This window comes from Ovis aries, chromosome 23, assembly GCF_016772045.2.
Source record: "Ovis aries strain OAR_USU_Benz2616 breed Rambouillet chromosome 23, ARS-UI_Ramb_v3.0, whole genome shotgun sequence".
Lineage (NCBI taxonomy): Eukaryota > Metazoa > Chordata > Mammalia > Artiodactyla > Bovidae > Ovis > Ovis aries.
This window is the reverse complement of record NC_056076.1, coordinates 42379270-42406604: the sequence shown is the minus strand read 5'-3', so window position 1 is coordinate 42406604 and position 27335 is coordinate 42379270. Positions and strand designations below refer to the sequence as shown.

Below are 27335 nucleotides of genomic sequence, written 5' to 3'. Positions count from 1 at the left end.
AGCACACACCCTGCATTGGAATCACACAGTCTTAACCACTGGACCACCAGTGAGGTCTTGTTTGTGCTTTGGTGTTTTTTAATACCTTTCTTCTTAAACTTCGAAGAACTTTACAAACATCACACGCTACTCAGAACAACCTCATAACAGCTGGCAAGTGTTAACTTTGTTGTTAAATATGGAAATGAAAACATAGCTGAGAGCATCTCATGTCAGTTAATAGACCTAAACTGGAGGGGAGGAATTGCCCAGTTTTCTCTTCTGTACATTTTCACTCTTCCCAAAGCCACAATAAAATGACATTTGAAAGTGATTAAGGCAACAACTGTTTAAGTGTAACTGACTTCTGTTGTTTCTACATTGACACACAGCTTCTCAAAGATGCCTTAAGAAAATAACCAAAAATATACTCAAGCATATTCTTTAACTCCCAAGTTTTCAGGTGTCCAAGAGGCACAAAGTCCTCGAACTTGAATCATGAGTAATACTCACCTTTGTATAGATTATCTCTTAGGAGTTTGGATAGAATTAAAAAAAAAAAAACCCACTACCAATTTCCAGTACAAATGATAACAAAGTACAATTGTCTTCTCCATCTTTAAATATGTTAACCTTTACTATAGAGATGCTCTATAATTATGAATTTATGGACAATTCTCTGCTTAATTTATTTCAGTAAACATTTAAATGACCATATCTTCAACAGATACTGAGGCAGTAAAGTATATAGAGTACAGGCTGGGTTCAAGTACCGTTGTCTGCTGTGTGGTTGTAGCAACTGACTTCACCTCTCTGTGCCTGTTCTACATTTGTAAGTAGGAAAGAATAACAAAAGCTCCATCCGAGATTTGTCGTGAGAATCATATGAGTTAATACTTTATCGATGTTAAATTATTGCCTTGCCCAGCTCGTGGTGGGTATTCAGGGGTAAGCCAGTAGACATGGCCTCTGCCCCTCCATCTGAAGAGGAGACACAAGCATGAAATAGCTCCTTTCCAGCTAGGATTCTGTTCTTGGCATCAGTTCAACCAGTCAGTTCGGCTCCTGGGATATTTGAAAGTGAGGCAGAGGCCAGCTCTCTGCCCCTATCTGTTTTCTGGGAGGCAGTGGGGAGCCTTGACGCTTTCTGCAGCAGCGATCCAGTGCCCAGACTCCGGCAATCTGGTCTCCAGAGGCAGTAAGTAGTGCAGGATCAGCAGAGGCTGCGGCTCCTGCTTGAGTGCAAAGTCCAGCTCCCCGAGTCAGAGGTCGGACCTGCAGCCTCATAGGCAGCAGCTGCCCAAGAGAGCCTGCCCCTCCCCCACGTTGTGTAAGCACCTAATTGCGCTGCTTCCTGCCTATGGTAATAGTAGAGGCTGCGGAGAAGGAGGTGTCGGGGAAGCCAGGAGTGGACCAAGAAAGGTGAGAGGCGTAGAAATCTGCTGAGCGGTCTTACAAGGCAAAGACCAGCAACCATCCACCTAAGGGTGTAAAAGGGGGAGCTGGGGTAAAACGGGAATGGAACACAGTCACTGCGCACGAGGGACTCTTTCTAAAACACTCAGATATGAAGGAGAGTGAGAACCACCCGCAACGAGCACGAGGTCAGGAAGCACCCCAGGGAAGCAGTGATGAAAGTGTGGGTATGGTGGGGGTACTCCTTGGAGCGTATTTTTCAGACTTCTGTGAGAAATAGAGATTCCAAGAGAAGGCAGGTGGAAGCTTCACCAGATAAAAATCAACGCTGGAAGAAGAGTTAGAAAAAAAAAATGTATCCCGGGATACCTTTCAGTCACTCACCCATGTCCAACTGTTCGGGATCCCATGGACTATAGCCCGCCAGGCTCTTCTTTCCATGGGATTCTCCAGCAAGAACACTGGAGTGGGTTGCCGTTTCTTCCCCCAGGGGTCTTCCTCACCCAGGGATCAAACATGCATCTCCTTCATTGGCAGGCATTCTTTACCGCTGTGCCACCGGGGAAGCCCCTTGTATGACTATGGAAAGCAGTTAAAACAATAAGGAACAATCTTTGTTTATGAGAAACGATTTGAAGAATGTTTTCTCAATCTTCTATTCTGTAAAAGCAATATGTGGTTATTGTAACAAGTGACACAACCCAAGACCATATGAATAAGAAGCTTCCTCTTGAATCTCGCAATTGTGACTCCACTTCAGGTGACCAGCGTTAACTGTCTGGATTGTGTGCCGCTCCCCAAATTTATCCAGACTTAGAAAAATATGGCTAGTTTGTTTGGGGTTTTTTTTTAATAAGAATTTTTATAATATATATAAAAACATATCCAGTTGCTTTATTCACCTGACAGTTTAGTATGGATATCTAATCAGGTCAATTGGCAAAGATCTAACTCAGTCTTTTAATAGCTGAATCCACAGAATAGATGACCCTACTATGGTACCACTTGTTCCCTTATTGATGAACATGTAAACTGATGTAGGCTTTTATCCCAACAAACAGCACGGCAATAAACGTGTCCTTACCACAAGATGCTTTTACTTCCACAGAGATGCTTTTATTTCCACAGGGAGAAGCCCAGTCGTGGGAACCTCTGGATCAAGCCTATTTCCTATTTTGATACATATAGCACACATTTCTTCCAAAGGGTTGTAGCAGTTCACATTTCCAATCAGGGACTTAGAAGAGCGTCCATCTCCCCACACCCCCAATGCCCCCAGCCTCACCAAATGCTAGATCCCTCTCCACACCAGGGACTAAAGAAGAGGCATATATGTATGTCTCCTTGGATTGCTTGGGTCAGCAGTTTTGGCCTCCAAAATTGTATACTTTCCTCAATCCATCCTTTCCCATTGAATCTGTCTTCTCCTCCTGTTCATTCCATTTCTTTCTCTGGGTTACAAAGACCAGAGGCCCTGTAAGCCCAGATTCTCTGCAGTTAATTATGTATTTTCTCCTACAAATACATTTATTCCTTTTAGAAATAGTTTTTGGCTGCACCACGCAGCATGTGAAATCTTAGCAATCTGGCCAGCGGTCGACCCCACACTACGTGTATTGGAAGCACAGAGTCTTAACCATTGGACTACCAGGGAAGTCCCCAAATACACTTATTCATAAAGGAAAGCAAGCAAGAAGAAATCCAAAGATGCCTATGAACAATAAATCCACATTTGATGTTATCTGACTCCTTGTAATCTCTGAACACACAGGCTTCTTTGCAGAGCCTTCCAAAACCTGGACCCAGGGCAGACATCACATATTTGCTAATCAACATACTGGAATCCTTTTCATACTGTTCTTGGGGTTCTCAGGGAGGAGAAGGGGACAACAGAGGATGAAATGGTTGGATGGCATCACCAACTAGACGGACATGAGTTTGACCAAGCTCCAGGAGATGGTGATGGACAGGGAAGCCTGGTGTGCTACAGTCCATGGGGTTGCAAAGAGTCAGACATGACTGAGCGGCCGAACTGAACTGAACTGATACTAGAATCCAGGCTCCCTCACTTTTTGCCCTGTTTGTGCAATTATACTCATTACCTTATCTATAATATGGCAACATTCCGAATTCTGTTTACTTTCGCTGATGAGTACAAGGTGCTCAGTGTGATAGTTGGCAAACACTGAGCTTTTAATAAATGACTGTTATAAGATAGATCCTACAGTTTGATAACTCCTTTGAAATATCAGTCATATACATATATAAGTTGTTAGACATTTAAATCCACAACCAAATGTCATCTTCTTAATGAGACACTTCAAAAACAGAAGATAAATGAGACCTTGGTGGGTTTTTTTTTTTTTTTAATTCATTAATTTCAATTGTTGCTTGAGGTCTTATTTGGGACAAACTGCCACTGAACTGCACACTGGAAAAATGGTTAAAATGGTAAATTTCGTGTCAGAGATATTTTATCACAATAAAATAAAAGAATGAAAGCGTTTTTGTACAGTGCACACAGTTAATCAGGTCCTTCTGTAACAGAGCCCTGGCCATCTTCCTTCTCAATGGCTTTTTTTTACATCACTATCCTGGCCTTTTAAAAGCAATACTGGGGATCTGAGCTTAGGCTCACTCCAATCTGGGTTCAATTCCTGGCCTTTTAGTTTCTAAGGGGATAATACAACTATTTACTGTTGTAAAAATTAAAGGAAAAGAGCCTTGTAAACATTTGAATACAATGTCTGGCACTCGTAAGATAGTAAATGTCATCATTGCTGTTATTTACTTCATAATTGCTCATTCTCAGGTGGGGTAAACATTCATTTTTGGCTCCTTTTTAGAGGTTATATAGTTGTATTATCTCCTTAGAATCATAAACGTATCTGAAAAAAATAATTTAAAAAATGAAGCTGATCCCACTGGAGACTCAACAGCACACTCTGACAAATAGTTACTTCCAAAGAAATTCTGTCCAGAAATTCTGTCCTGTTGATCCCTGTGTGTTGCCCAAGTCTGGATTTATCTTGTCAGCATATTAAGTAAGTTTCTAACCATGACATTAAAAAACAAGAATAAGAATGCATTTGCAGGTCACTTTTCAGCGCAGAGATAAGCAAGGACCTGTACTCATGTGGGTTAAGCCTGTGACCCGAGTGAAGGCTGGGTGACCCCAGGGTTATGTAGAAACCCAGCCTTCTGGGGCCTGAGCAGTTACAATCAGGAACCTAGAAAGCTCATTCTAAATGTGGATGGGATGAGTTCACACACCACCACCAGAACACCTGTGAGGTGGGCAGGAACCCTGGAGTCAACCATCTTTTGAGTGGATCTGGAGGTGTGGCCAGACCCTACTGACCCCCCATGAACTCATCTGGCAGGTTCGTATGATGAAAGAAGTACATCAAGTTGATAGTGAAGTGAAGTGAAGTAAAAAGTGAAGTCGCTCAGTCATGCCTGAACCTTTGCAACCCCATGTACTGTAGCCCACCAGGCTCCTCCGTCCATGCGACTCTCCAGGCGAGAATCCTGGAGTGGGTTGCCATTTCCTTCTCCAGGGGATCTTCCTGTCCGAGGGATGGAACCCAGGTCTCCCACATTGCAGGCAGATGCTTTAACCTCTGAGCCACCAGGGAAGCCTGAGTTGATAGAGGAAGCATTAACACTGTATCCTCAGCACTTTACTTGGTACAATGGCTTTAGCCCTTGTCCACTTGTTATATGTTTAATAGAAATCAAAGCCAAGTATGTAGATTTAATTTTATTCCAATGCAATCACACAGCTGTATCACAGAAACTCACCAAGCTGCTTCCTCAGATGGAGGATCTTCCTTGGAACTAAAGGGCTTTTAGACAGATGCAAACTATTATATATAGAATGGATAAATAAGGTCCTACTGAATAGCACAGGGAACTACATTCAATGGTCTTAATGCTCAGTGCTGTCTGATTCTTTGCAACCCCATGGACTGTAGCCCACCAGTCTCCTCTGTCCATGAGATTCTCCAGGTAAGAATACTGGAGTGGATTGCCATTTGTTTCTCTAGGGGACCTTCCTGACCCAGGGATCGAACCCATGTCTCCTGCATTGGCAGGTGGATTCTTTACTACTGCGCCACTTAGGAAGTACAGGGAACTATATTCAATAGTCTATGATAAACTACCGTGGAAAAGAATATTTTTTAAAAAAGAATATATTTTATATACATATAACTGAATCACTTTGCTGTACAGCACAATTTAAAACAACATTGTAAATCAGCTATACCTCAATTTTTTAAAAAAGACTGAGAAACTTAATTTATCCTAGCCTCAGTGATTTCAAGGTTTTACTTCCTTACAAAGGTGATTAAAAAAAAAAAAAAAAAGCCTGGAACACTTGAAAACACACACACATGCCTATCTTTTTCACACGCCATTTACCACCTCCCAGCTCTCTTTAAATGACTGAGCCCAGGGCTGGAGCCTGCTGGCAAAGACAAGTGACACACACATCGGGGCTCCACGGCAGCATCGATTCCTCCTCCGGCCAGTTTCACCTTCCAGGGTTGCCTGTGTCACCCGCACTGCGCCCTGACCAGAGTCAGCAGCAGGCTGAGCCACCAGACTGCTTCTTGCCCTTTGTCCTTGCCCAGGAGGGTAAGTTGACAAGCTCAGAGAAATAAAACAAGCATGTGGCAACCAAGATATAATTATTCCTATTTTTAATCTGGCCAAAAATCAATAGAAACATGAATTTTGAAGAATTGTCAGGCTAAAGAGTGGGAATGAAATCACAATTCAGATGCTAGCAGTGGATTTTACAGTGAATGACTTGTCCTTTAAGAGTCTGTAGCTTCATGTAAAGTCCAGCCCGGAGAGTGTGGGGTTTATCACTGATCCAGCTTATACTGTGGTTCAGTTTCAGAAGAAATACGTTAAGCTGAAATTAGAGTGTGCCTGCCCAGACAACCTAATGGTGCAATTTTGGAAATGATTATGTAAGTTCCAGAATTTATATTTACACATAAATTACTGCATGTTGGCAGTGCAGTAGAGGGTGCTTGGTCCCTGACTCTACATTCCTCTTAGGAAATCATTGAGATGTGCATTTTACACTCAGGGCCCAAGAAAACGACCATCAGGTGGGAGGTGTGGTGGTAAGGAGGCCACTGGTAAAGCACCCTATAGCAGGGGCCAGGCTGAGGGAACACATCTGGTGGCATTTCTATCTGCAGTATACATGTTAGCTAAGGCTGTGCCCCAAACACAGGAAAATCTGGGTGTTTCCTTCTCCCTGGTATGCAGTGGCCTGAGTCAACGGCCAGAGGTCCCTCTGGGGGTAGTCTTGAAGGAATCACTGCGGTGCTCCTTCCTTCCTCCTGGGGATTCAGCATCTCTTCCAACAGTGGATCCTGGACGGAGCACCGGCAGCTCCATTGGCTAACTACTCCTTCGTTCCAGTGCATACCCTTTCACCCATCCAGGGGGAAGGCCTAGAAATATCTCCTGCTCCAACACCACTGTTTTCCTATAGCTTTGTTTGCCTTCCAATGAATGTGTTAACATTCATAGGTCATCTTCCTGAATGGATAAAAAAGATATGGTACATGTATATAATGGAATCCTACTCAGCCATGGAAAAGAATAAGATAATGCCATTTGCAGCAACATGGATGGACCTACTGATTATCATACTAAGTAAAGTAAGTCAGAAAGACAAAGACAAACACCATATGATATCACTTCTGTGTGGAATCTAAAATATGATACAAATGAACTTATCTATGAAATAAAAAAAGAATCATGGACATAGAGAACAGACTGGTGTTTGCCAAGGCGGAGGGGGTTTAGAGGAGGGGTGGGTTAGGAGTTTGGAATTAGTAGATGCAAATTATTATATATATGATGGATAAATAGTTCCTAAACTGTGCTAAACAGTTCCTACTATACAGCACGGGGAACTATATTGAATATTCCGTGTTAAACTACCATGGAAAAGAATATACATACATATACAGAGAAATCAACCAAACTTGAATAAAATTAAATTTTTTAAACAATTAAAATCTTCTTGTCAAAAAAATATTCGTAGATCATCTTTCATTTGGGACCTGTGATATTGACCATCCTCTTGGTTCAGAAAACTAGCAGAGGAGCTAAATAAAAAGATAAATATAATAAAACATACAATTGTATTTTGCATGCAATGGTTTGTGGGTTATGAAAAAATAGTCAACATGTCCATTCTACCTGACCCTATGATGAACGAAAATAATTAAAAGATGTGTATGAATAATATTCTTATAACTGGACAGAATACAAACTTCTTAGACCATTAAAGAAAGCATCATGCTAGAAATGCTTATTTCAGGTGCAGTAACACATATGCAGAGTACATCATGAGAAACACTGGGCTGGAAGAAGCACAAGCTGGAATCAAAAGATTGCCAGGAGAAATATCAATAACCTCAGATATGCAGATGACACCACCCTTATGGCAGAAAGTGAAGAGGAACTAAAAGCCTCTTGACGAAAGTGAAAGAGGAGAGTGAAAAAGTTGGCTTAAAGCTCAACATTCAGAAAACTTAGATCATGGCATCTGGTCCCATCACTTCATGGGAAATAGATGGGGAAACAGTGGAAACAGTGTCAGACTGTATTTTGGGGGGCTCCAAAATCACTGCAGATGGTGACTGCAGCCATGAAATTAAGGGACGCTTACTCCTTGGAAGAAAAGTTATGACCTACCTAGATAACATATTGAAAAGCAGAGATATTACTTTGCCAACAAAGGTCCATCTAGTCAAGGCTATGGTTTTTCCTGTGGTCGTGTATAGACTGTGAAAAAAGCTGAGCACCAAAGAATTGATGCTTCTGAACTGTGGTGTTGGAGAAGACTCCTGAGAATCCTTTGGACTGCAAGGAGATCCAACCAGTCCATTCTGAAGGAGATCAGCCCTGGGTGTTCCTTGGAAGAAATGATGCTAAAGCTGAAACTCCAGTACTTTGGCCACCTGATGCAAAGAGCTGACTCATTGGAAAAGACTCTGATGCTGGGAGGGATTGGGGGCAGGAGGAGAAGGGGACGACAGAGGATGAGATGGCTGAATGGCATCACCGACTTGATGGATGTGAGTCTGAGTGAACTCTGGGAGTTGGTGATGGACAGGGAGGCCTGGCATGCTGCGATTCATGGAATCGCAAAGAGTAGGACATGACTGAGCAACTGAACTGAACTGAACTGAACACATTGCAAATGTGCAATGCAAATATGCACCTATTGCAAAACAGTAAAATTATTTTATTCATTAGTATATTAGTTACCTGGAGAAGGAAATGGCAACTCACTCCAGTACTCTTGCCTAGAGAATTCCATGGACAGAGGAGCCTGGTGGGCTGCTGTCCATGGGGTCGCACAGAGTCGGACATGACTGAAGTGACTTAGCATGCATGCATGCACTAGAGAAGGAAATGGCAACCCACTCCAGTATTCTTGCCTGGAGAATCCCAGGGACAGAGGAGCCTGGTGGGCTGCCAGCTATGGGGTCACACAGAGTGGACACAACTGAAGCAACTTAACAGCAGCAGCATATTAGTTTCCTGTGGCCTCTGTAACAAATAACCACTAAGTGTTGCTTAAAACAACAGATACTTATTCTCCCAGAGCTCTGGAGGCCAGAAGTCCAAAGTCAAGGTGGGAACAGGGCTGCAACCCCTCTGGAGATACTAGAGAAGAATCTGTTCTTTAATCCTTTCACTTTCTGGTGGTTCCTTAGCTGGTCTCCATATTCACATGGCCTTCTCCTATGCACGTGTGCGTGTCTCTGTGTGTGTGTATGTTGAGTCACCTTCTACCTCTCTTGGATAACTCCACTCTGAAGACCTCTAAGATTCACCCAGATAATTATGGATTATCTTCTCATTTCAAGACCCTGAATTTAATCACAATCTGCAAAGACCCTTTTTCCAAATAAGGTAACATTTACAGGTTCCTGGGGTTAGGATCTAATATCTTTTGGAGCCACTGTTTAGTCCCCTACTGTGCGTACTAACAAATTTCACATCAACTTCAGAATTTGATTAAAATCATCTCTGACAAATAACCCAACATAGAGAAATGTAATAACAGGAAAAGGTATAATTACTATTCATTGAAAACATAAAAGACATTTAATCAACTGATTGTTTTATATGATGTGAAAACTATTTCCCTGTCTCTAATTCTCTTATAAAAATAACTGAGGTATTGTGAAAAGTAACATTTACCTAAGTTATGTGTAAATTCACCAGTGATTACCAAACAAATCTAGGTGTCTTTCTCTTTTTTAAATAATAGGGTTGAGAATTATCAGAAGTTGAAGTACACAGAATACCCAAGGCCGCCTCAGACCCAGCTCATTCCTTCCCCCACACATTAGCAAACTTTGTGTTGTCTTTCATCAGGCATGGCAAACCCCATTACAGTATTAAACATATTGTATTTCAGATGGAGTTTTTGGCCACCCAGGCTATTACCTAGTTTAGAGTCAGATTGGTAAATACACTCTAGTTACAGCCATCCAGTTTCCCACATCTTCATAAGCCATACAAGTCTAGATTTCTGGTGTAGCCCAATGATTTATTTAAGAAATCATGAGTGTGTTGCAGGGCTTCCTCGGTGGCTTAGCTGTAAAGAATCCGCCTGCAATGCAGGAGACACAGGTTCAGTCTCTGGGTGGAGAAGATCCCTCGGAGGAGGAAATGGCAGCCTTGCCTGGGAAATCCCACGGACAGAGAAGCCTGGTGGGCTACAGTCCATGGAGTAGCAAAGAGTCAGACATGACTGAGCGCCTACACAACAAAGGCATTAAAGAGCAGCATCAGATTTTGTCTGTCCTGACTTTGGCCTTGAAGCCAGAATGACCCATCGCTGCCCTGTACCTCTGCCCCACTTGTCGCTGCTTGACCACTGCCTCTGCTTCTCATCCTTTCCCTCGTCATCTCCCCTGAGCTCATCTTATTCCCATGTCCAGTAACCAGGTTCCATATTATACCCACAGATCACCCCTGTGGCTTTGGCAACTTCTGCAGACCCCTCCCAAGTTCCTGGGTCTCATCTTCACTGCTTCATTTTCTTCTTGTTGACATCCTTTGCTGCCAGAAATGAGAGGAACCTTACTCACCCTTGACCTGCATGCAGGAAGTCTCCATGCCCCTGCTGGTCAGCTCAACTTTTCCCTCCTACAGAGCAGACGTTTGGATGTAATTCACTTGAAGTGGTGCAAAGACCTGTAATCTCCATCTGGGAGATAAACAAGGGTTATCAAGATCTCACATTTAACCAAGTCAGTGAGGCGTAGGAAAGTCCTAAGAATTACAAATCAATTTATTAATTTTAATTGGAAACAGAGGAGTTTTCCTATGAACCTCTAAACAGCTTTCCCAGAGGAGAACCTATGATTTCAAAGAATTCATTGTATTCAAAACAGTTTCTTGACTGGCTCTGAATAGAGCTCGTTTCTGACATATGCACCCATCTTTCTGCCTTCAACCCGAATATCAGCAATAAACATGTGTAGTGACTGAACCATATATATGATAAATCTTGGCCCTTTTTTGTAAAGCCTGTAAGGAAAGAATTAGTACCATGGGTGGGGCTTAAAGAGGAGAAATGCTGGTAGCTGTTATCCAGTGTGCAAAACTCCCGATTTTATTTTAGCATCTTTACATCTAAATGCATATATGAAAGTAAAAATCCAAAATGAAGTGAGGTTATTGTTCAGATTTGTAAATGCTTTAAAAAAAAATCTCAGATACAAAAACAAAGTTTATTTGAAAGTAATCACCTTTATCATAGGAGTGATTTCAAGCTCAGAGGGAGAGATAAAATTATTTAAGGAGATGAACATAGGAAGGAGAGCCCCCAAAAGCCACTGATGTAGAATTGGTTCACTAAGAGGCTTCTCTGATTCCAGTTACTTGGCTGTCTGTGAGAGCATAACAACACACCACAGCCTGGCCCTCCTTAACTGGCATGATTTAAAGGAAATCTCCTTAAAACCTTCTCTGGGAGGTGACTGGCTTCATCTGCCATTTCTGAGAATCATTAGCTGGCTGGTGACTTCCTCCAAGCCATCTTAATGTCCGTGAAAGATATTGATCTATGAGTCATCAGAGCCGCATTTAGCTTTGCCTTTCAAGCTGCCCTCCTGTCCACCCTCCTCAAACCCCACCAGTAAGTGGTGTCTGGAGGCCAGAGGCCCCTGGATGTTTAGTGAAGGCAATCAAGACCACGGACACAATGCCGGAGCGACCCTGCTCCTCTCCCATCTTCCCAGGTCACATCTCACTCTTGCTTGAAATCACCATCTTAACCTAAAAGAAGCCGACTCGACGTTCAAGCTTAAAAGCACCGAAATTCCTACCGATAGGCAACAGAAAAATCACATTTTCTCCCGGTTTTAACAATTCACCTTCTTTCGTTTCAATCACTGCCTCTCCTTACCAACCTTAACCTCATTTTCACCACTTTCTATGCTTTCATATACTCAAATCAATCATTTTTTTCTGCTCTAGAATCTGAAAATCTTGATCTTCCTGGACCGTGAAGCTTTACCTGGCTCCTTGCTACACTGATCCTTATATTCATCATTGCCGTGGCTGGCTCTTTTTCACCATAGTTATAAAGGAGCTCCTGATTAAAGTGCCACTATTATTTTAGAATTTGCAGCTACCTTCTCCTTGTACTTCTTGATTTATTTTGTTTTTTAGTCAACTTCTATCTCCATGGAAAGTACCATTTCATAATTACTTTGCAAGATCTTAAAAACCTGCCCCAAATCCCAGTGGGATTCTCTAAGCAACAATCTATGAACATCTTTTACGTATTTACTGAGTATAATTTATTTGAAACATTTGAACATTTCTGCCTCAAACAGACAGACATGTTAAGCATCCGAGGAACAGGATGAATCCCCTATGAATTCAACCTCTGTGTGGATCCCCACCATGAAATTAAATTGTTCACACTTGGAGAAAAATGCATTTCTAAAGCATCACTTTCAAAAGCAGACCCCCAAATTCTCTCACCCTGTTCGTATCCTTTGCATCTTTCTGAGTGCCTAGCTCATAAGCGTTTCCTACTCTCTTTGGATTTGTGTTCCGTGTGCTGTCTTTCATGAAACTCGAGTGTTATAATTTGTGTTTTGAATAAAGCATAGAGTTTATTTATTTTTAAGGCCTATAGTTACAGGGGAAATCCGATTGGATGTACAACTGAATCTAATTTCTCAAGAACAGATGCCTGGACATCTGGGTGTTTAGCAGCTCTGCATGTGGTTTTATGACCCGTGGTTTGAGAAATGCTGGTTTAACCTGGTCCTGACCACCCTGAGTTCACTCCCTTCCCTCCTGCAGGGGGAGCAGAAGGGGATCTGACACCGCCTCCCCCTGGCCAGCCTGCTTGAGGGTAAGAGGTCAGCACAGGCCTTCCACCCTGCGGTATGGGAGCTTGGTGACGGGCCCTCCCAGCCCCCGAGGCTTCTCTCAAGGTGGGGGAATTGTCTGGAGCAATGGACACTGACTGGCCTCACTGCACCTGTGGCCTCAGCATCCTGGTCTTTCAGTCTGTGCTTCAAGGCCTGCATTCCAGGGGGACCACAGACCGCTTGGCACCATGCCCTCCCGGGCCTTTGGAGAAGCCCCCGCTGGCACTGCTGGGCTGACTCCATGGGGCCCTGAGGCAGAGTTTCTTAGGCCACCCCCTTCCCTGATTGGCAGTGTCCAGATGTGAGCTCCTACATCTCCCTGGAAATGACCTTTTTTTTTTTTTGAGATGCAGCCCAGAAGCCAGACCCTGAGCCTCAGCTGGAGCTGCTAAGGGTTAGATTATGTCTTCCCCCAAATCCACACATTGAATTTCCAGCCCCCGTACCTCATAAAATGACTGTGTTTGGAGATAAGCTCTTCAAAGACTTGATTAAACTAAAATGAAGCTGTTAGGATAGGCCCTAGTCCAATCTGACTGGTGTCATAAGAGGAGGAGGTTTGGGCACACCGATGCCGGGCCTGTGCATGAAGACAAAACAGTGACAAGGAACCATCTCAGACTTCCGGCCCCCAAGGCTGTGAGAGAGACGTGTCTGTTTAATCCCACAGTGTGTAGAATTGTGTCCTGGCAGATGGGTGCACAGGCTCAGGTTCACAAAGGGTCTGCACCTTTGTTATCCTGCTGTGTCTCAAGGCTTTGCAGCATCTTAACTCTTGGCAGCTGGTGAGTGGCTGTTTTCCTGTATCCCAGTGAACTCTGCTATCAAAGTCTTGGTGACTTCTGCTTGTATTTTCCTATCAGTAAAAAATGTCCGTAAAAAAAAAAAAAAAAAATGTCCGTGTTTATCACCCACTTGTTCTTACTCTAATATAAACTGTGTCTTTGGCTTTCTTTTCGGTTGGGGTGCTCCATTTTTCTTACTGATTTGCTAGAGTACTGTTTAGAATAAAAACATTGAATTTTATGTCATATATTTGGCAAATATTTTTTCAGTTTTTATTTCTTATTGTGTTTCTAATTTGGCATGAGAATGTTTAAATGTTTTACATGTTCAGAAGTCTTTAATTGCACTTGTATTTGAAAAATTCTTTTCCTGTACATGAATCAGATCGGTGGAAGATTTAACCAAATCTTCTTCAATTTTTAAATGATTTCATGTTTTATTTTTTAATTTTCAATCCAATTTTTATTTATTTGGTATCTCGCATGGGAATAAGGATGCCAACTGATTTTTTTCCCAAAGATCTACATTTTGCTATACAACTAAAAATATAATAATCTAGTCATCGTCCTTTGAACTGAAATATTTTCTTTTTCCTATGTTACTATTTACACACCAAATTCTGATTTTTGGTTATTATTATGACTCATTGCTGTCTTTTCTTCCTTCCTCAATACTACTATTGGTATCACCACACTTGTACACAATGACTATACTAATTATATATATATTCAGTTCAGTTTAGCCGCTCAGTCGTGTCCAGCTCTTTGTGACCCCATGAACTGCAGCACGCCCAGGCCTCCCTGTCCATCACCATCTCCCGGAGTTCACTCAAACTCACATCCATTGAGTCAGTGATGCCATCCAGCCATCTCATCCTCTGTCGTCCCCTTCTCCTCCTGCCCCCAATCCCTCCCAGCATCAGAGTCTTTTCCAATGAGTCAACTTTTCACATGAGGTGGCCAAAGTACTGAAGTTTCAGAGTTAGCATCAGTCCTTCCAAATTACACCCAGGACATATTAGTATTATATTAGTATAATTATCGGAGAAGGCAATGGCAACCCACTCCAGTACTCTTGCCTGGAAAATCCCATGGATGGAGGAGCCTGGTAGGCTGCAGTCCATGGGGTTTCGAAGAGTCGGACACAACTGAGTGACTTCACTTTCACTTTTCACTTTCATGCATTGGAGAAGGCAATGGCACCCCACTTCAGTACTCTTTTCTGGGAGTACTGAATCCCAGGGAGCGGGGAGCCTGGTGGGCTGCCATCTATAGGGTTGCACAGAGTCGGACACAACTGAAGCGACTTAGCAGCAGCAGCAGCAGCACTATAATTATACTATATACTAATTATGGGGCAAATTTCTCTGCATTACTTCTCGTTTTAGACTTTTTCCTATCTGTTCTTATCTATGATTTTTAAGTATGTTTTTCAAGTTCTCCCAATGACTCATTGAAATGTTGCTTGGGAATTATAGTCTACTAATTAAGTGGAAAGAATCAATATCTTGTCTCACTTCATTTAGACCTACTTGTTGACTATGTCTTCAAACTTCGAGATTTAGTCTTAATCATCCTGACCATTCTAGTTAGGACTGTTGCCAGGTATTTTATTTTTTCATCACTATGTTCCCATGAAGATTCCCAATCATTTATCACTGAATCAAAAGGACACTATTGACTTCTGGATATTCTCTGAATACCACCATTTTGTCAAGTTCTCTTATCAACTCAAACAGATTTTCCATTGATTCTTACAAAGACTCTAGTTAAATTTATCGTCATTCACAGCCAAGACGATTATCTGGAATCACGCTCCTAATTAGAAGTGTGTCTTATTTCTCCTTCATGCTAAAGATTAGAGGTGACAACAGCTGCTTGGCTCATTTTTTATAGTACATGATTCTTAGTTAGCAAAATGGAGTGTCCATATTTGAGTCTTCTGAGTAGAGAACATGACTCTGTCCCGGCCACTGTCTGATTATTGTCCAGTCAAGAGAATGGTGCTGAGGTAGGTGGTTTGAGCAGCATGGACCAATTCTCTTATGGTGTAGATTTCCTCCATGGATCAAACTAGACCCTCAAGAGCCACCCATTTGCTCCCAGTGTCTCAGGCCCCCAGAATTGTCTTCCCAGAGCTGTGTACCCCTCCCTTAACTACATGTATACACATGAAATATATGTATATGTGTGTGTGTATGTATGTATGCTCAGCTGTATCTGACCCTTTGTGACCCCATGGACTATAGCCTATCAGGTTTCTCTGTCCATGAGATTTCCCAGGCAAGAATATTAGAGTGGGTTGCCATTTCCTCTTCTAGGGGATCTCCCTGACTCAGGAACAGTACCTGCATCTCCTGTGTCTCCTGCATTGGCCAGGGGATTCTTTCCCACCGAGCCACCTGGGAAGCCCATACGAGTACTTACATATGCATATACGTACATACACACATAGTCTGAGACGCCTGAGAGCAGGTGTTGGAAACCCAGTCACCAGAACCACAAAGCAGGAACTTGTTACTAGGGTGCTGATGTCATAATGGCAGCAAGGGTCACACTAACTGAAATTTGAATCATAAAGCTCTTGGTAGCAGCAAACCACAAGTTTCGCGTTGTCTCAGATAGTGTGAGCATGGGTCAGTAGAAAGAGGTCCGAACTTAAAATCTGGAACCATGGCCTCCATCTCAGCTCCGACACCAATGAACCCTTTAGAGGTTTACAGAGCCTGTGAAATTCCCTGATGTCGCCGTAGCACTTCCTGTACATGAAGGAGGTTAGATATGTGACTCCTTCAAATTCTTTACTTCCAAAAATATCTTATCAGAAATCCCAAAGGTTCATGAACATCAGAAAAGAAATTCCCACTTATCATTAAATCATGTCCCTCTACAGAATAATATTTTTGGTGTCAGTTCTAGGAAGTCTTTTAGGTCTTCATAGAATCATTTAACTTCAGCTTCTTCAGCATTAGAGACTGGGGCATAGACTTGTTACTGTGATGTTGAATGGTTTGCCTTGGAAATGAACCAAAATCACTGTCACTTTTGAGACTGCAATCAAGAACTGCATTTTGGACTCTTGTTGACTATAAGGGCTGCTCCATTCTTTCTCAGGGATTCTTGCCTACAGTAGTAGATATAGTGGTCATCTGAATTAAATTATCCCATTCCTGTCCATTTTAGTTCACTGATTCCTAAAATGTTGATGTTCACTCTTGCCATCTCCTGTTTGACTCATTTGAAAAGACCCTGATGCTGGGAAAGATCGAGGGCAGGAGAAGAAGGGGGTGACAGAGGATGAGATGGTTGGATGGCATCACTAACTCAATGGACATGAGTTTGAGCAAACTCTGGAAGATAGTGAAGGAAGGGAAAGCTGGCATGCTGCAGTTCATAGGGTGGCAGAGTTGGACACAACTTAGCTATTGAACAACAACAACAAAAGAATTATCTAAATTTCCAATGTTGCCACTAGGACTAAATGAGTGAGTGAAAGAAAACTTTTCAAGAGTGAGTGAAAAATAAAAAATCAAGATTAAAAAAATAGGGGACAGGGACTTCCTTGATGGTCCAGCAGTTAAGATTGGGTTTCCAATCCAAGGGGTACAGGTTTAATCCTTAGTTGGGGAACTAAGATTCCACATGCCATGTAGTGTGGCCAAAAAAAAAAAAAGGTGGGGGGAGGTAGGACAGCCAGACTTCCCATCTAAATCAGAGGAAATGATATTATAATTTCACACCCGTTCCATCAACAAGAACATGGGCACAACAGGCATTAGGGCTTTTCAGAAAGGGTAGAGTTCATGTTCCTGATTTACGAGCTGGTGCCACTCGCACACACTTTCGTCACCCCTCATCTTTTTTCATATATAAGAAAATCAGAAGCTATGAATAGCCGACTATTTCTAACACTTTTGGAACACGTGATCACTTTAATTCTGTAATGAGTGTCTCAAGTTTTTCGTGCAGGGCACCAGAAAACTGGCCCACCTTTTCTTCTTTTCTATAAAACTGAAAGGTTGGAACGAAATCGACCTTGCACTCTCTCACCAGTTCCTCACACTCGTTGGCATCCACTTCCAGGAACACCACATCCTCGTGCTTCAGGGACAGGGCCTGGAAGAAGGACTTGATGGTCTTGCAGGGCTGGCACCACGTGGCAGAGAAGTCCACGACCACCAGCTGCTCCCCAGCTTCCTTTAGCGCCACCTCGAAGTCGTCTTTGCTTAGGATCACCTTCACCAGGTTGCCATCCAGGAGCTCTGTGCCTTCCTCTGACTGCAGGCTATTACCTTCTGGGGGCCAGACTGTGTCCTCTAAGGACCTGGTGGTCTCACCCTCCTTGAGTAGAATGGTTTTAGTTGAGGACTTGGGGGTCTCACCCTCCTTGGGCAGAATGGTTTTGGCTGAGGACTTGGGGGTCTCACCCTCCTTGGGCAGAATGGTTTCGGCTGAGGACTTGGGGGTCTCACCCTCCTTGGGCAAAATGATTTCAGTTGAGGACTTGGGGGTCTCACCCTCCTTGGGCAGAATGGTTTTGGCTGAGGACTTGGGGGTCTCACCTTCCTTGAGTAGAACAGTTTTGGTTGAGGACTTGGGAGCCTGACCTTCCTTGGGCAGAATGGTTTTGGCTGAGGACTTGAGGGTCTCACCCTCCTTGGGCAGGATGGTTTCCGCTGAGGACTTGGGGGTCTCACCCTCCTCGGGCAGGATGGTTTTGGCTGAGGACTTTGGGGTGTCACCCTGCTTGGACAGAATGGCTTTGGTTGTGAACTTGTGGGTTTTGCTCTTCTTGGGCAAACTGAATTTTGCTGGAAAATTGGGGGCATTGCCCTGCTTGGGTGAGATGCTTTCTTCTGAAGAAGTGGGGATGTCCACCTGCTTGTGCAGGGTAGTTTTGAGCAGGAACTTGGGGGAGTCAGCCTGCTGTGATGGAATGATTTTGCCTGGGAAACTGGGGGAGTCAGTCTGCTTGGGTGGGGGTATTTGGTTTGGGGAGTTAGGGGAGTCAGCCTGTTTGAGTGAGATGATCTTGGCTGGGAACTTGGAGGAGTCAGCCTGCCATGATGGATTGATCTTGGCTGGGAAATTGGGGGAGTTAGCTGGCCATGATAGAATGGATTTGGCTGGGGAGTTGAAAATGTCACCCTCTTTTGTTGAGATGGCTTTTTCTGAGAATTTGGAGGCATTCTGATTGGGCAGAATGGTTTGGATTGGGGAGATGGGGGCATCAGCCTCCTTGGGCAAAATGATTTTGGCTGAGGGCTTGGGGGTGTCGCCCTGCTTGGTTTTTTCTGAAGAATTGGGGTTGTTGGCCTGTTTGTGCAGGGTGGTTTTACTGGGGGGATTAAGAATGTCACCCTCTTTTGGTGGGATGTTTTTTTCTGGGAAATTGGGAATGTCACTCTGCTTTGGTGAAATGGTTTGGGTTGAGGAATTGGGGGTGGCAGCCTGCTTGGGCAAGATGTTCTTCTGGGGGGAATTGAGAATTTCCCTCTCTTTTGATAGGATGGTTTTTTGTGGGAAACTGGGAGTGTCAGCCTGCTCGGACGGGATGGCTTTTGCTGAGGAATTGAGAAAGTCCCCCTGCTTAGGCAGGACAACTTGGGCTGAAGAGCTGGGGGTGTCACCGCTCTGCTCGGGTGGGAGTGTGTGCACGGCCTGCAGGGCTTCGGATGCCCCCACATGTGTACGTTGAACATTGCTGACCTCATGGACAAAGGCCTCCAGGGGGTGTGCTGGGACCTGGAGAGTCACATGGCTGGGCATAACCTGTAATAATGGACTTTCTGAAGAAAAAGATAAAAATAAAACTATCAGAGAAGAAACAAAAGCATTCTGATCATCTACTCCAAGGAAGATGGGCAGGCGTCCTTCTTAAAGCGCGGAAAGTAGTCTTCTAACTGATACATTCATTTGCATACTCATATTCCACACAAGACCAAGCAGCCTGTGATTACATGTAATCTTCACCTAGGCTTTTTTCCCTTTAACTACAAACTTCTCTGCTTAGCTTGACACTGCAGCTGACCCTCTAAGCACACAGGTCCCCAAAGCAGCCCCCTTCCCTCCTCCTGACCTTTATCCTCACCTTCATTTGTTTCTCCTTGGTTGTCTGACCTCATTTCTGGTTCCTCCAGGACCCCAGCTTCATCACTTTCCATTTCCAGTTCCTGGTCTCTACCCACCCCTACTTCACAGGTGCCTCATGGCACCAGCAAGGCCATCCTCTTCAACCTTCTCCAACCAAACATCATATGTCGAGTAACAACCTGTACTGGGGTGGAGCCTACAGCCGGCCTGCCCTCTCTGTTTTCACAAGTGTCCCATTTGAGAGTTTCATGACACTCTGGGTTTTAGGGCTGCTCTATGTGTGGGGCCATGCCCAGTCCCTGAAATGAATTCACAGGCATTATTTGCTACAACAAACCACTGAGGTAAGTCCCATTGTGATCTCCACCTTACAAGTGAGAAAACTCAGCCTTGGAGAAGTTATGGGACCAACTCAAGGTCACAGAGCTCATCTGTGGGGCAAGTTCTGAGCCCACACTCCTGACACTGGGCTGGGCTGCCTGCCAGGGAGATGACTTGAAACCACCTTTCCTACCCCCTTCCTCCAGGTCCTCCCCAGCCACAGCCTTCTCTTTATGACTTGGCCACCACAACCATCTACTAAGGTCTCCTCTGTGATCTCCTCGAACTGTGGTGCTGGAGAAGACTCTTGAGAGTCCCTGGGACTGCAAGGAGATCAAAATAGTCAATCTAAAAGGAAAACAACCCTGAATAGTCACTGGAAGGACAGATGCTGAAGCTGAAGCTCCAATACTTTGGCCACCTGATGCAAAGAGCCAACTCATTGGAAAAGACCCTGATGCTTGGAAAGATTGAATGCAGAAGGAGAAGGCAGCAACAGAGGATAAGATGTTTGGATGGCATCACTCATTCAATGGACATGACTTTGAGTAAACTCCAGGAGATAGTGAAGGACAGGGAAGCCTGGTGTGCTGCAGTTGGGGTTGAAAAGATTTGGACACAACTGAACGACTAAACAACAAGGTTTCCTCTCAACTGCATCACCCTCTTCTGCAGAGTCCTACCTGCTGGTCAGATGTCTGGTTTGGGTGCTGGGAAGGGAGATTACGACGTGGAGGAGTTCCCTAACTGAGAAGAGGCAGTAGTGAGAACATGGTCCCCCATCCATGTGACAGAGAATCCTGGCCTCCCCTCTCCAGGCAGAAGCCCCAGCAAGGACCCAGGTTGGATGTGTTCAGAGGAGAGCTGGAAGCGAAGGAGCATCTGCCTCCCGCACGCCCTGGAAGGCTAGGAAATGGCACAGCCATGTGGGCTCCATGTGCCCATGGCAGCAAGGGTCATAGGCAGATTGCTGGGCCAGGGAGGTCCTCACATCCCAAGTGGGGCTGTGTTCTTCTAACCAGGAGAAGCTCAAGAACAAAGAAGCCACAGTGCAGGGGGATTTGCAGTGAGAGGCAAGGACCAGGGGCACAGGCTTGACCAGTGGGTGACAGCATGGGCCCCAGCCCCAGACAGCCTCCTCCATCCTTAACAGTTCCCAGTTCCAGGACCAGGCCAGACCAACCACCTCACCTGGGAACTGGCAGGAGGCAGGGGGCTCAGGAACAGCAAGTCCATACAGCCCTGTGTACCCACAACCAGCCAGAGTTCACACAGCCCTGTGTACCTACATATTATGGAGAAAGGGCAGGAATTGAAGACAGAGCTGTCACCAGAGTAAAACCATGTTCCTTAGGCTGAAATCCCCCAGGAGCATGGTGTCTATAATTAATCAATATATTAATATGTAATTAATCATTAATAATACCACACTGCATATTTGAACATTGCTAACAGAGTAGATCTTAAAAGTTCTCATCACAAGAAAGAGAAATTTTAACTATGTGTGGTGATGGATGTTAATTAGACTTACATGGTGATCATTTCACAAGATACACAAATATAGAATCATTATGTTGTACATTTGAAACTAATATGTTAATTATATCTCCATTAAAAAAATTTTTTTAAATCTTAATTGAAAATTAAATCTTTAATTGAAAATCTAAAAAATCCATTAAAAAAAATCTTAATTGAAAAAGGAAAAAATAACAGAAGCTGACATTTGGCTCCTCCTCTCCTCCTAGTCTGGGCTTCCCTGGTGGCTCAGTGGTAGAGAATCCACCTGCCAATGCAGGAGATGTGGGTTCGATCCCTGGTCCAGGAAGATCCCCGGGAGAAGAAATGAGAGCCCACTCCATATTCCTGCCCTAGGAAGTCCCATGGACAGAGGAGCCTAGTGGGCTACATCCAAGGAGTCACTAAAGAGTCAGACACAATTTAATGACTAAACAACAGCTCTTCCTAGTGTATGGTTTTACGCGACTTACTAACTTCCTGGGCCTCAGTTTCCTTATTTGTAGAATGGATGCAATCGTGGTATCTGCCTGATGAAGGGGTTGTGCAAACAGAAGGTCATGTGATATAAAACACCCGGTGCAGCAGCTGGGGCAAAGCAGGTCACTATACTCGAGCGTCGTTTATGAGCATCGGCTCAGTGCCAGGACTGAAAGAGGTGTTCTCTGCCGAGTGAAACCCGTGCAGCCCACTCAGCAGACCCCTAGGGTGGTGGAATTTGTGTACACACAGCCCCATTGGTTGCCCAGAGCCCCCACGGACACTTCCTCAGGAATATGGTGGCTATCATACCTTGCGTGACACGTTGGGGGCAGGGGTTTTGGGAACTCAGAATCTTGCTTGGGTTTTCTGACAGCAATCTGGTGCATCGATCACAGAGCCTACAGCAGAGCCAAGGATCAACCGATGAGCAAACGGCAGGATTTCTGCAGCAGGACGTGCAGACGTTGCCCCTCTCCTTGGTGGGATGAATAACTACAAAGCACATCACATCCGCTCAACTGTGATTCTACAGCCAGAGGAGTCTGTATCAAACTTCAGAAAAAGTCCCTTCTGAGGCCTTTGAGATTCCAGAATTGTGGGTAAGGGTGCACTTGAATTACACTCTGCATCTTATATACGAGGAAACTGAAGCTTAGAGACATTGGCCTTCCAGTCCCTCCTCCCATTGCCAGCAACTGACTTAAAAAATTGCGATTATTCAACCCAACATTATAGTAAGAAAAAGACAAACTTGATAAAACTTAAAATATTTATTAGTATGAATCAGTGTGCGTTAAACCAAAAATAACAGATACAATTGGACAACGTGGAAGGCAGTGCTTTACTACAGAATACAAGGTGGACAGGTAGGTCCTAAGGTCTGCAGCGGCGTCTTCTATACGTGAGAACTGGGTCCAGCCCAGACAGAGGCCCCTTATGAAAACACGAGGGAGGGGGCAGTGTACACAGTTAAGTGTTGACACCGGATCTCTGGGTCTGGTTTTAGTAACGAAGGTTAAACCAGAACCTAACGGGGTTGAATGTGGCTCAGAGCCCTTTCTTTCACTCGCTATTCAAGTTGTGATGAGCGTCACAGAGTAGAGAGACGCGGGGCCCTGAGGGGAGCCTCTTGGGCCATCACAGGTCACGTTCCTCAACCTCAGGGGACACATCTCGGTCACCTGAGCCCCCCTGGGTCCTCCACGGGGTCCAGCCCTTTGCTTGGCTAAAGGCTGGCTTCAGCTCTCCAGGTTTCTCTGGTCTGCAAGAAAGTCCCCTATACACCGCCCCCCACTATAAAGACAGCAGCTCAATTACGAGCACGCAGTGGCACAATTCCAGTGCCACCTGGGGGAATTCTCATGGGGAGACAATCCCCCTGAGAGCCCATGCCCGTTTTCCACGATTGAGCCAGGAGCCACACTCAGCCAGGGGAATGGATCACATGTCGCTGTAACAAATCTGAAGTTGTATTTACACACGTGCGCATGCATACCACACGGGAGAGGAAGGAAAACAGAAAAGCACATTCGGGGAAACTGGGCAAAGGACGCTGCTGGACAACTTGGAACGACACTAACGTCCAGGCCTTTACATCGCATCACACGGTTATGGTTCCGAGATTAGAACAGTCAGAAAGTAATCTCAAGGCAAAATAAAGGAAGATAATCAAGGCTCCTGTGGACAAGGCTTGAGCCTCCATCTTCAGAAAAGACCCCACGTTCCTGCAAATGTCTTTGTGCCCGAGGGCCGTCTTCTCTTTCCACAACTGCTCCAAGAGTGACTACAGGCATGTGGCCAGCCAATGCCTTGAAAAGTTAAGGCTGCACAGAAAGGCAAACGAGTGGCTCCCAACCACGTGGGCTTCTGAAACTAAGCCACAGGCTCACAGGTGGGTAACCTGCTTTGCGTGGTTAAGACCAGCTCTTTTATGCAAGATGGGAGCACTGAACAGCCAGCCCAAAGTTGCAAACTCCTCCAGGCCATGCACCTCCTTAGCTAGGCAATCGTATCTAGAGACAAGCTCTGGTCCTTGGGGACTGCCAGATGATGAAAGATTCCAAAATAAGCCTGCATGCCACCTGGAACGAGGTCACTTGAATGTGCAACCCACATTTTTTTTTAACTTTGTTAAGAGGCAAGATAATGGCTCAGCCTGCAAGCAGAATCACGGAGCCCATAATGTTGACAAGGTGCACAAAATCCTTAAAACCCTGCAAAGTATACCAAGGTGTCCAAGTTCCAACTTGCCAACAGTTTTAGGGGAACCTGTCTGGAGCTTAAGCTCTTGAACCAAAAATAAGTGTTTTCAGCTTCCATGTCCTAAGATTGTCAAATGATTCTAGCAAGCTGAGAAAAGTGGTAAGAGCATCAAATTGACAACATATTCTCAAGCTGAAAAAAACCGAACTCTGAGATTTCAAACTGTTTTCTTCATTGCAGCCCATGTGAAGAAGTGTGAATGAGGCCCTGATCTCGTAAGGACTCTCACTTTTTTTGACAGCAGACTCAATATCCCCAACCATCAAGGGCTGGTGGGACCAGCATGGAAGGGCTCAAGAATGGCTCACACTAAGTTACAGAGAGTTCAAGGTCTTTCATCGGCTCATGATCTCTTTCTTGATTTTTACACTGTAGGTCTTCAATGAATGTTTGTTGAGCCTTGAAGGTACCAACTGGCCCTGTTACCACACTACCTGGTCAGCCACATCTCACCCCACAAAAGGCACCAGTGTGAATCTCCTCCAAGATTCACTTCCCATCCTGAGCCTTCCTAGGAAAACAACCGCTTCTCGATCCCAGGTTTTTATGAAAATTAGAAAACAGGATGTGCACTTTCAATAGGGACAGTTTCCTTCCCTTCCCTTCCACTGGATTCAGACACCTTTAATTCACTGGGATTCCCAGGTGGCTCAGTGGTAAAGGATCTGTCTGCCAATGCAGGAGACATAAGAGACGCTGGTTCAATCCCTGGGTTGGGAAGATCCCCTGGAGGAGGAAATGGCAACCCACTCCAGTACTCTTGCCTGAAGAATCTCAAGGACGGAGAAGCCTGGCAGGCTACCGTTCATGGGGTCATAAAGAGTCAGATACGACTAAGAATAAAACAATTCATTGAGCTGACAGGGAGTCTGAAAAGAGAAGGTTCATTGGAGCCCATTCCAGCTAACAGGCATTCTTGGAGTAGACTTCTGTTCAACCCTAATACCCACCCCACCAAAGCTTGGTCTTTTCTTAAAGACCCTCTGATTTCGTAGTTTTGGGTGGGGCAGGGAGGAGGGGCAGGCAGGCGGGCAGGCATCTAGAATCTTACTGTGCCAGTATTTCTGGCTGGCTTTCCTGTAATCAATTATTCATTGATATTGTTTAATGTGAGAAGTTTGCCCTACAATTTAGAGTCAAACATCATCTGGGTAATTTGCTCCCAGGATATGGCACTATGTCACACTCTCTTAGTAAAATAACACTCTGTGAGAAACTTCCCTAAGAGAGTGGGGATTTATTACCCTGCAGGTCATGCAAACCAGGTGGTCTCTGGAATAATATTTATATCCTGCATTTGTCACTGCTTACACGGTAATGACTCCAAATGATTTCCAACACCAGGCCTCCAACTCCCAGCACAACGTGAAATACTGTAGTCGGCGGGTTCAGTTGGTTTATATGACCAAGGCTTAGAAAAATGTTCATGGAATTAAAGTCAGAGATGTAGACAACAGTTCCTAATACATCTTCCTCCACTTTCATAACAAGCTCGAGTTCTACCGTAGATGGTCCAGTTACACCTCACTGAAAGGAAAATTAAGGGAACCTTTCACCAAAGGTTGGTGGAGTAACTAAGGCAATAGCGCTGAAGAAGTTCCTGACATTTGATTAGAAACACAGGAAATCAGAGTGGAACACCACTTTAGAATCTCACACACATAAGCCAGTAAGACTTTTGTACAAATTTAAGAATATTTTAAGGCTTTTAACAAAAAAACTCAACTATACTTAATACCTAAAATCCATTCCCTCTGAGTGAATTTCACACACCAAAGGCCCTTCTGTGGCAGGGTGACAGGTTTTCCCAGAGTTTCCCAGAATCCTTTTCCAGGGACATTTCCTGCCCTGTTCTCTGTGGGGCTCTGAGCCAGGGGCCAGACTACCGAGGCGGGAGGCCCCGAGGAAGCGCCTAGGGAGGGAGCTCCGGCCTCTTCAAGTACAGGGGACCCTGCCCCGGGTCAGCAGCACCGCCGGCCGGCCTGCGAGGTTGGCTTCACCAGTTTGATGGATCCACTGTTTCCGTTTTCATGGGGGTCTAGGGGTGGAATCTGGCGACCTGCAAGGAAGGGAGGCCAAGGGTGAGTTCTTGTTCCCAGCTGACCCCCTGTGCAGATGGGGGCCTGCTCCCGCTCCCCAACGTCATGTGTACAACCTGCAGGCTGCAACCAGGTAGAGGGGCTACCTCTCCCAGTGTCCCCCCACCATGCCACCCTCCCGGCCTGGGCTGTGTAACATCAAACATAGAAAGGAAAGGAAAGGAAAGGTAAAACCAGCTTTCTGCATCCGCCTTCTCCACACAGGCTTCAGCACACTGCTCGCTCCCAGCCTTCCCCCATCCGCCCACTGGAACGACTGCCTCTCAGTTTCAACAGCAACAGTGAGGCCTCAGCTTCTTAAAATAGACCTGGCTGGGGAACTGCGATGGTCCCAGCAACACTGCGTTTTAACACTGGGTTTCCATCCCTCATCCTGCCAACGCACTCAGAGCATTAACGGGAAAGCCTTTAGAGACATTCTTCTCAGGAAACAGTATCTTAATGCCATAAACAAGCAGAGCAAAATGTTAGTCACTCAGTCATGTCTGACTGCTTGTGACCCCATAGACTGTAGCCCACCAGGCTCCTCTGTCCATGGGATTCTCCAGGCAAGAATACTGGAGTGGGTTGCCATTCCGTTCTCCAGGGTAACTTCCTGACCTAGGGATCAAACCTGAGTCTCCTGCATTGGCAGGTGGATTCTTTACTGCTGAGCCACCAGGGAAGTACAGCAATACTCTTATGATTTCTTAAGTCATAAAACTGTGGTGCTGGAGAAGATTCTTGAAAGTCCCTTGGACAACAAGGAGACCAAACCAGTCAACCCTAAAGGAAATCAACCCTGAACATTCATTGGAAGGACTGATGCTGAAGCTCCAATACTTTGGTCACTTGGGCTGACTCACTGAAAAAGACCCTGATGCTGGAAAAGATTGAAGGCAGGAGGAGAAGGGGGTAGCAGTGGATGAGATGGTTGGATGGCATTACCAATT

General features: G+C 44.7%; 2 protein-coding genes across 2 annotated transcripts in view; both read right to left on the bottom strand.

Moving 5' to 3' along the window:
• Positions 1 to 21: 21 nt before the first annotated feature.
• On the bottom strand, positions 22 to 24759 carry TXNDC2 (thioredoxin domain containing 2). Its single transcript, XM_060405254.1, has one exon. It carries the CDS (start codon positions 19397 to 19399, stop codon positions 17558 to 17560), a length of 1842 nt encoding a protein of 613 aa, XP_060261237.1. The 5' UTR covers positions 19400 to 24759; the 3' UTR covers positions 22 to 17557.
• The window catches only part of RAB31 (RAB31, member RAS oncogene family), an 80998-nt gene continuing 76460 nt past the window's right edge, over positions 22798 to 27335 (bottom strand). The window contains exon 7 of the mRNA XM_015103657.3: positions 22798 to 26363. Coding sequence (XP_014959143.1) covers positions 26266 to 26363 — 98 coding nt within the window. The 3' untranslated portion in view covers positions 22798 to 26265. The remainder of the gene's footprint in view (positions 26364 to 27335) is intronic.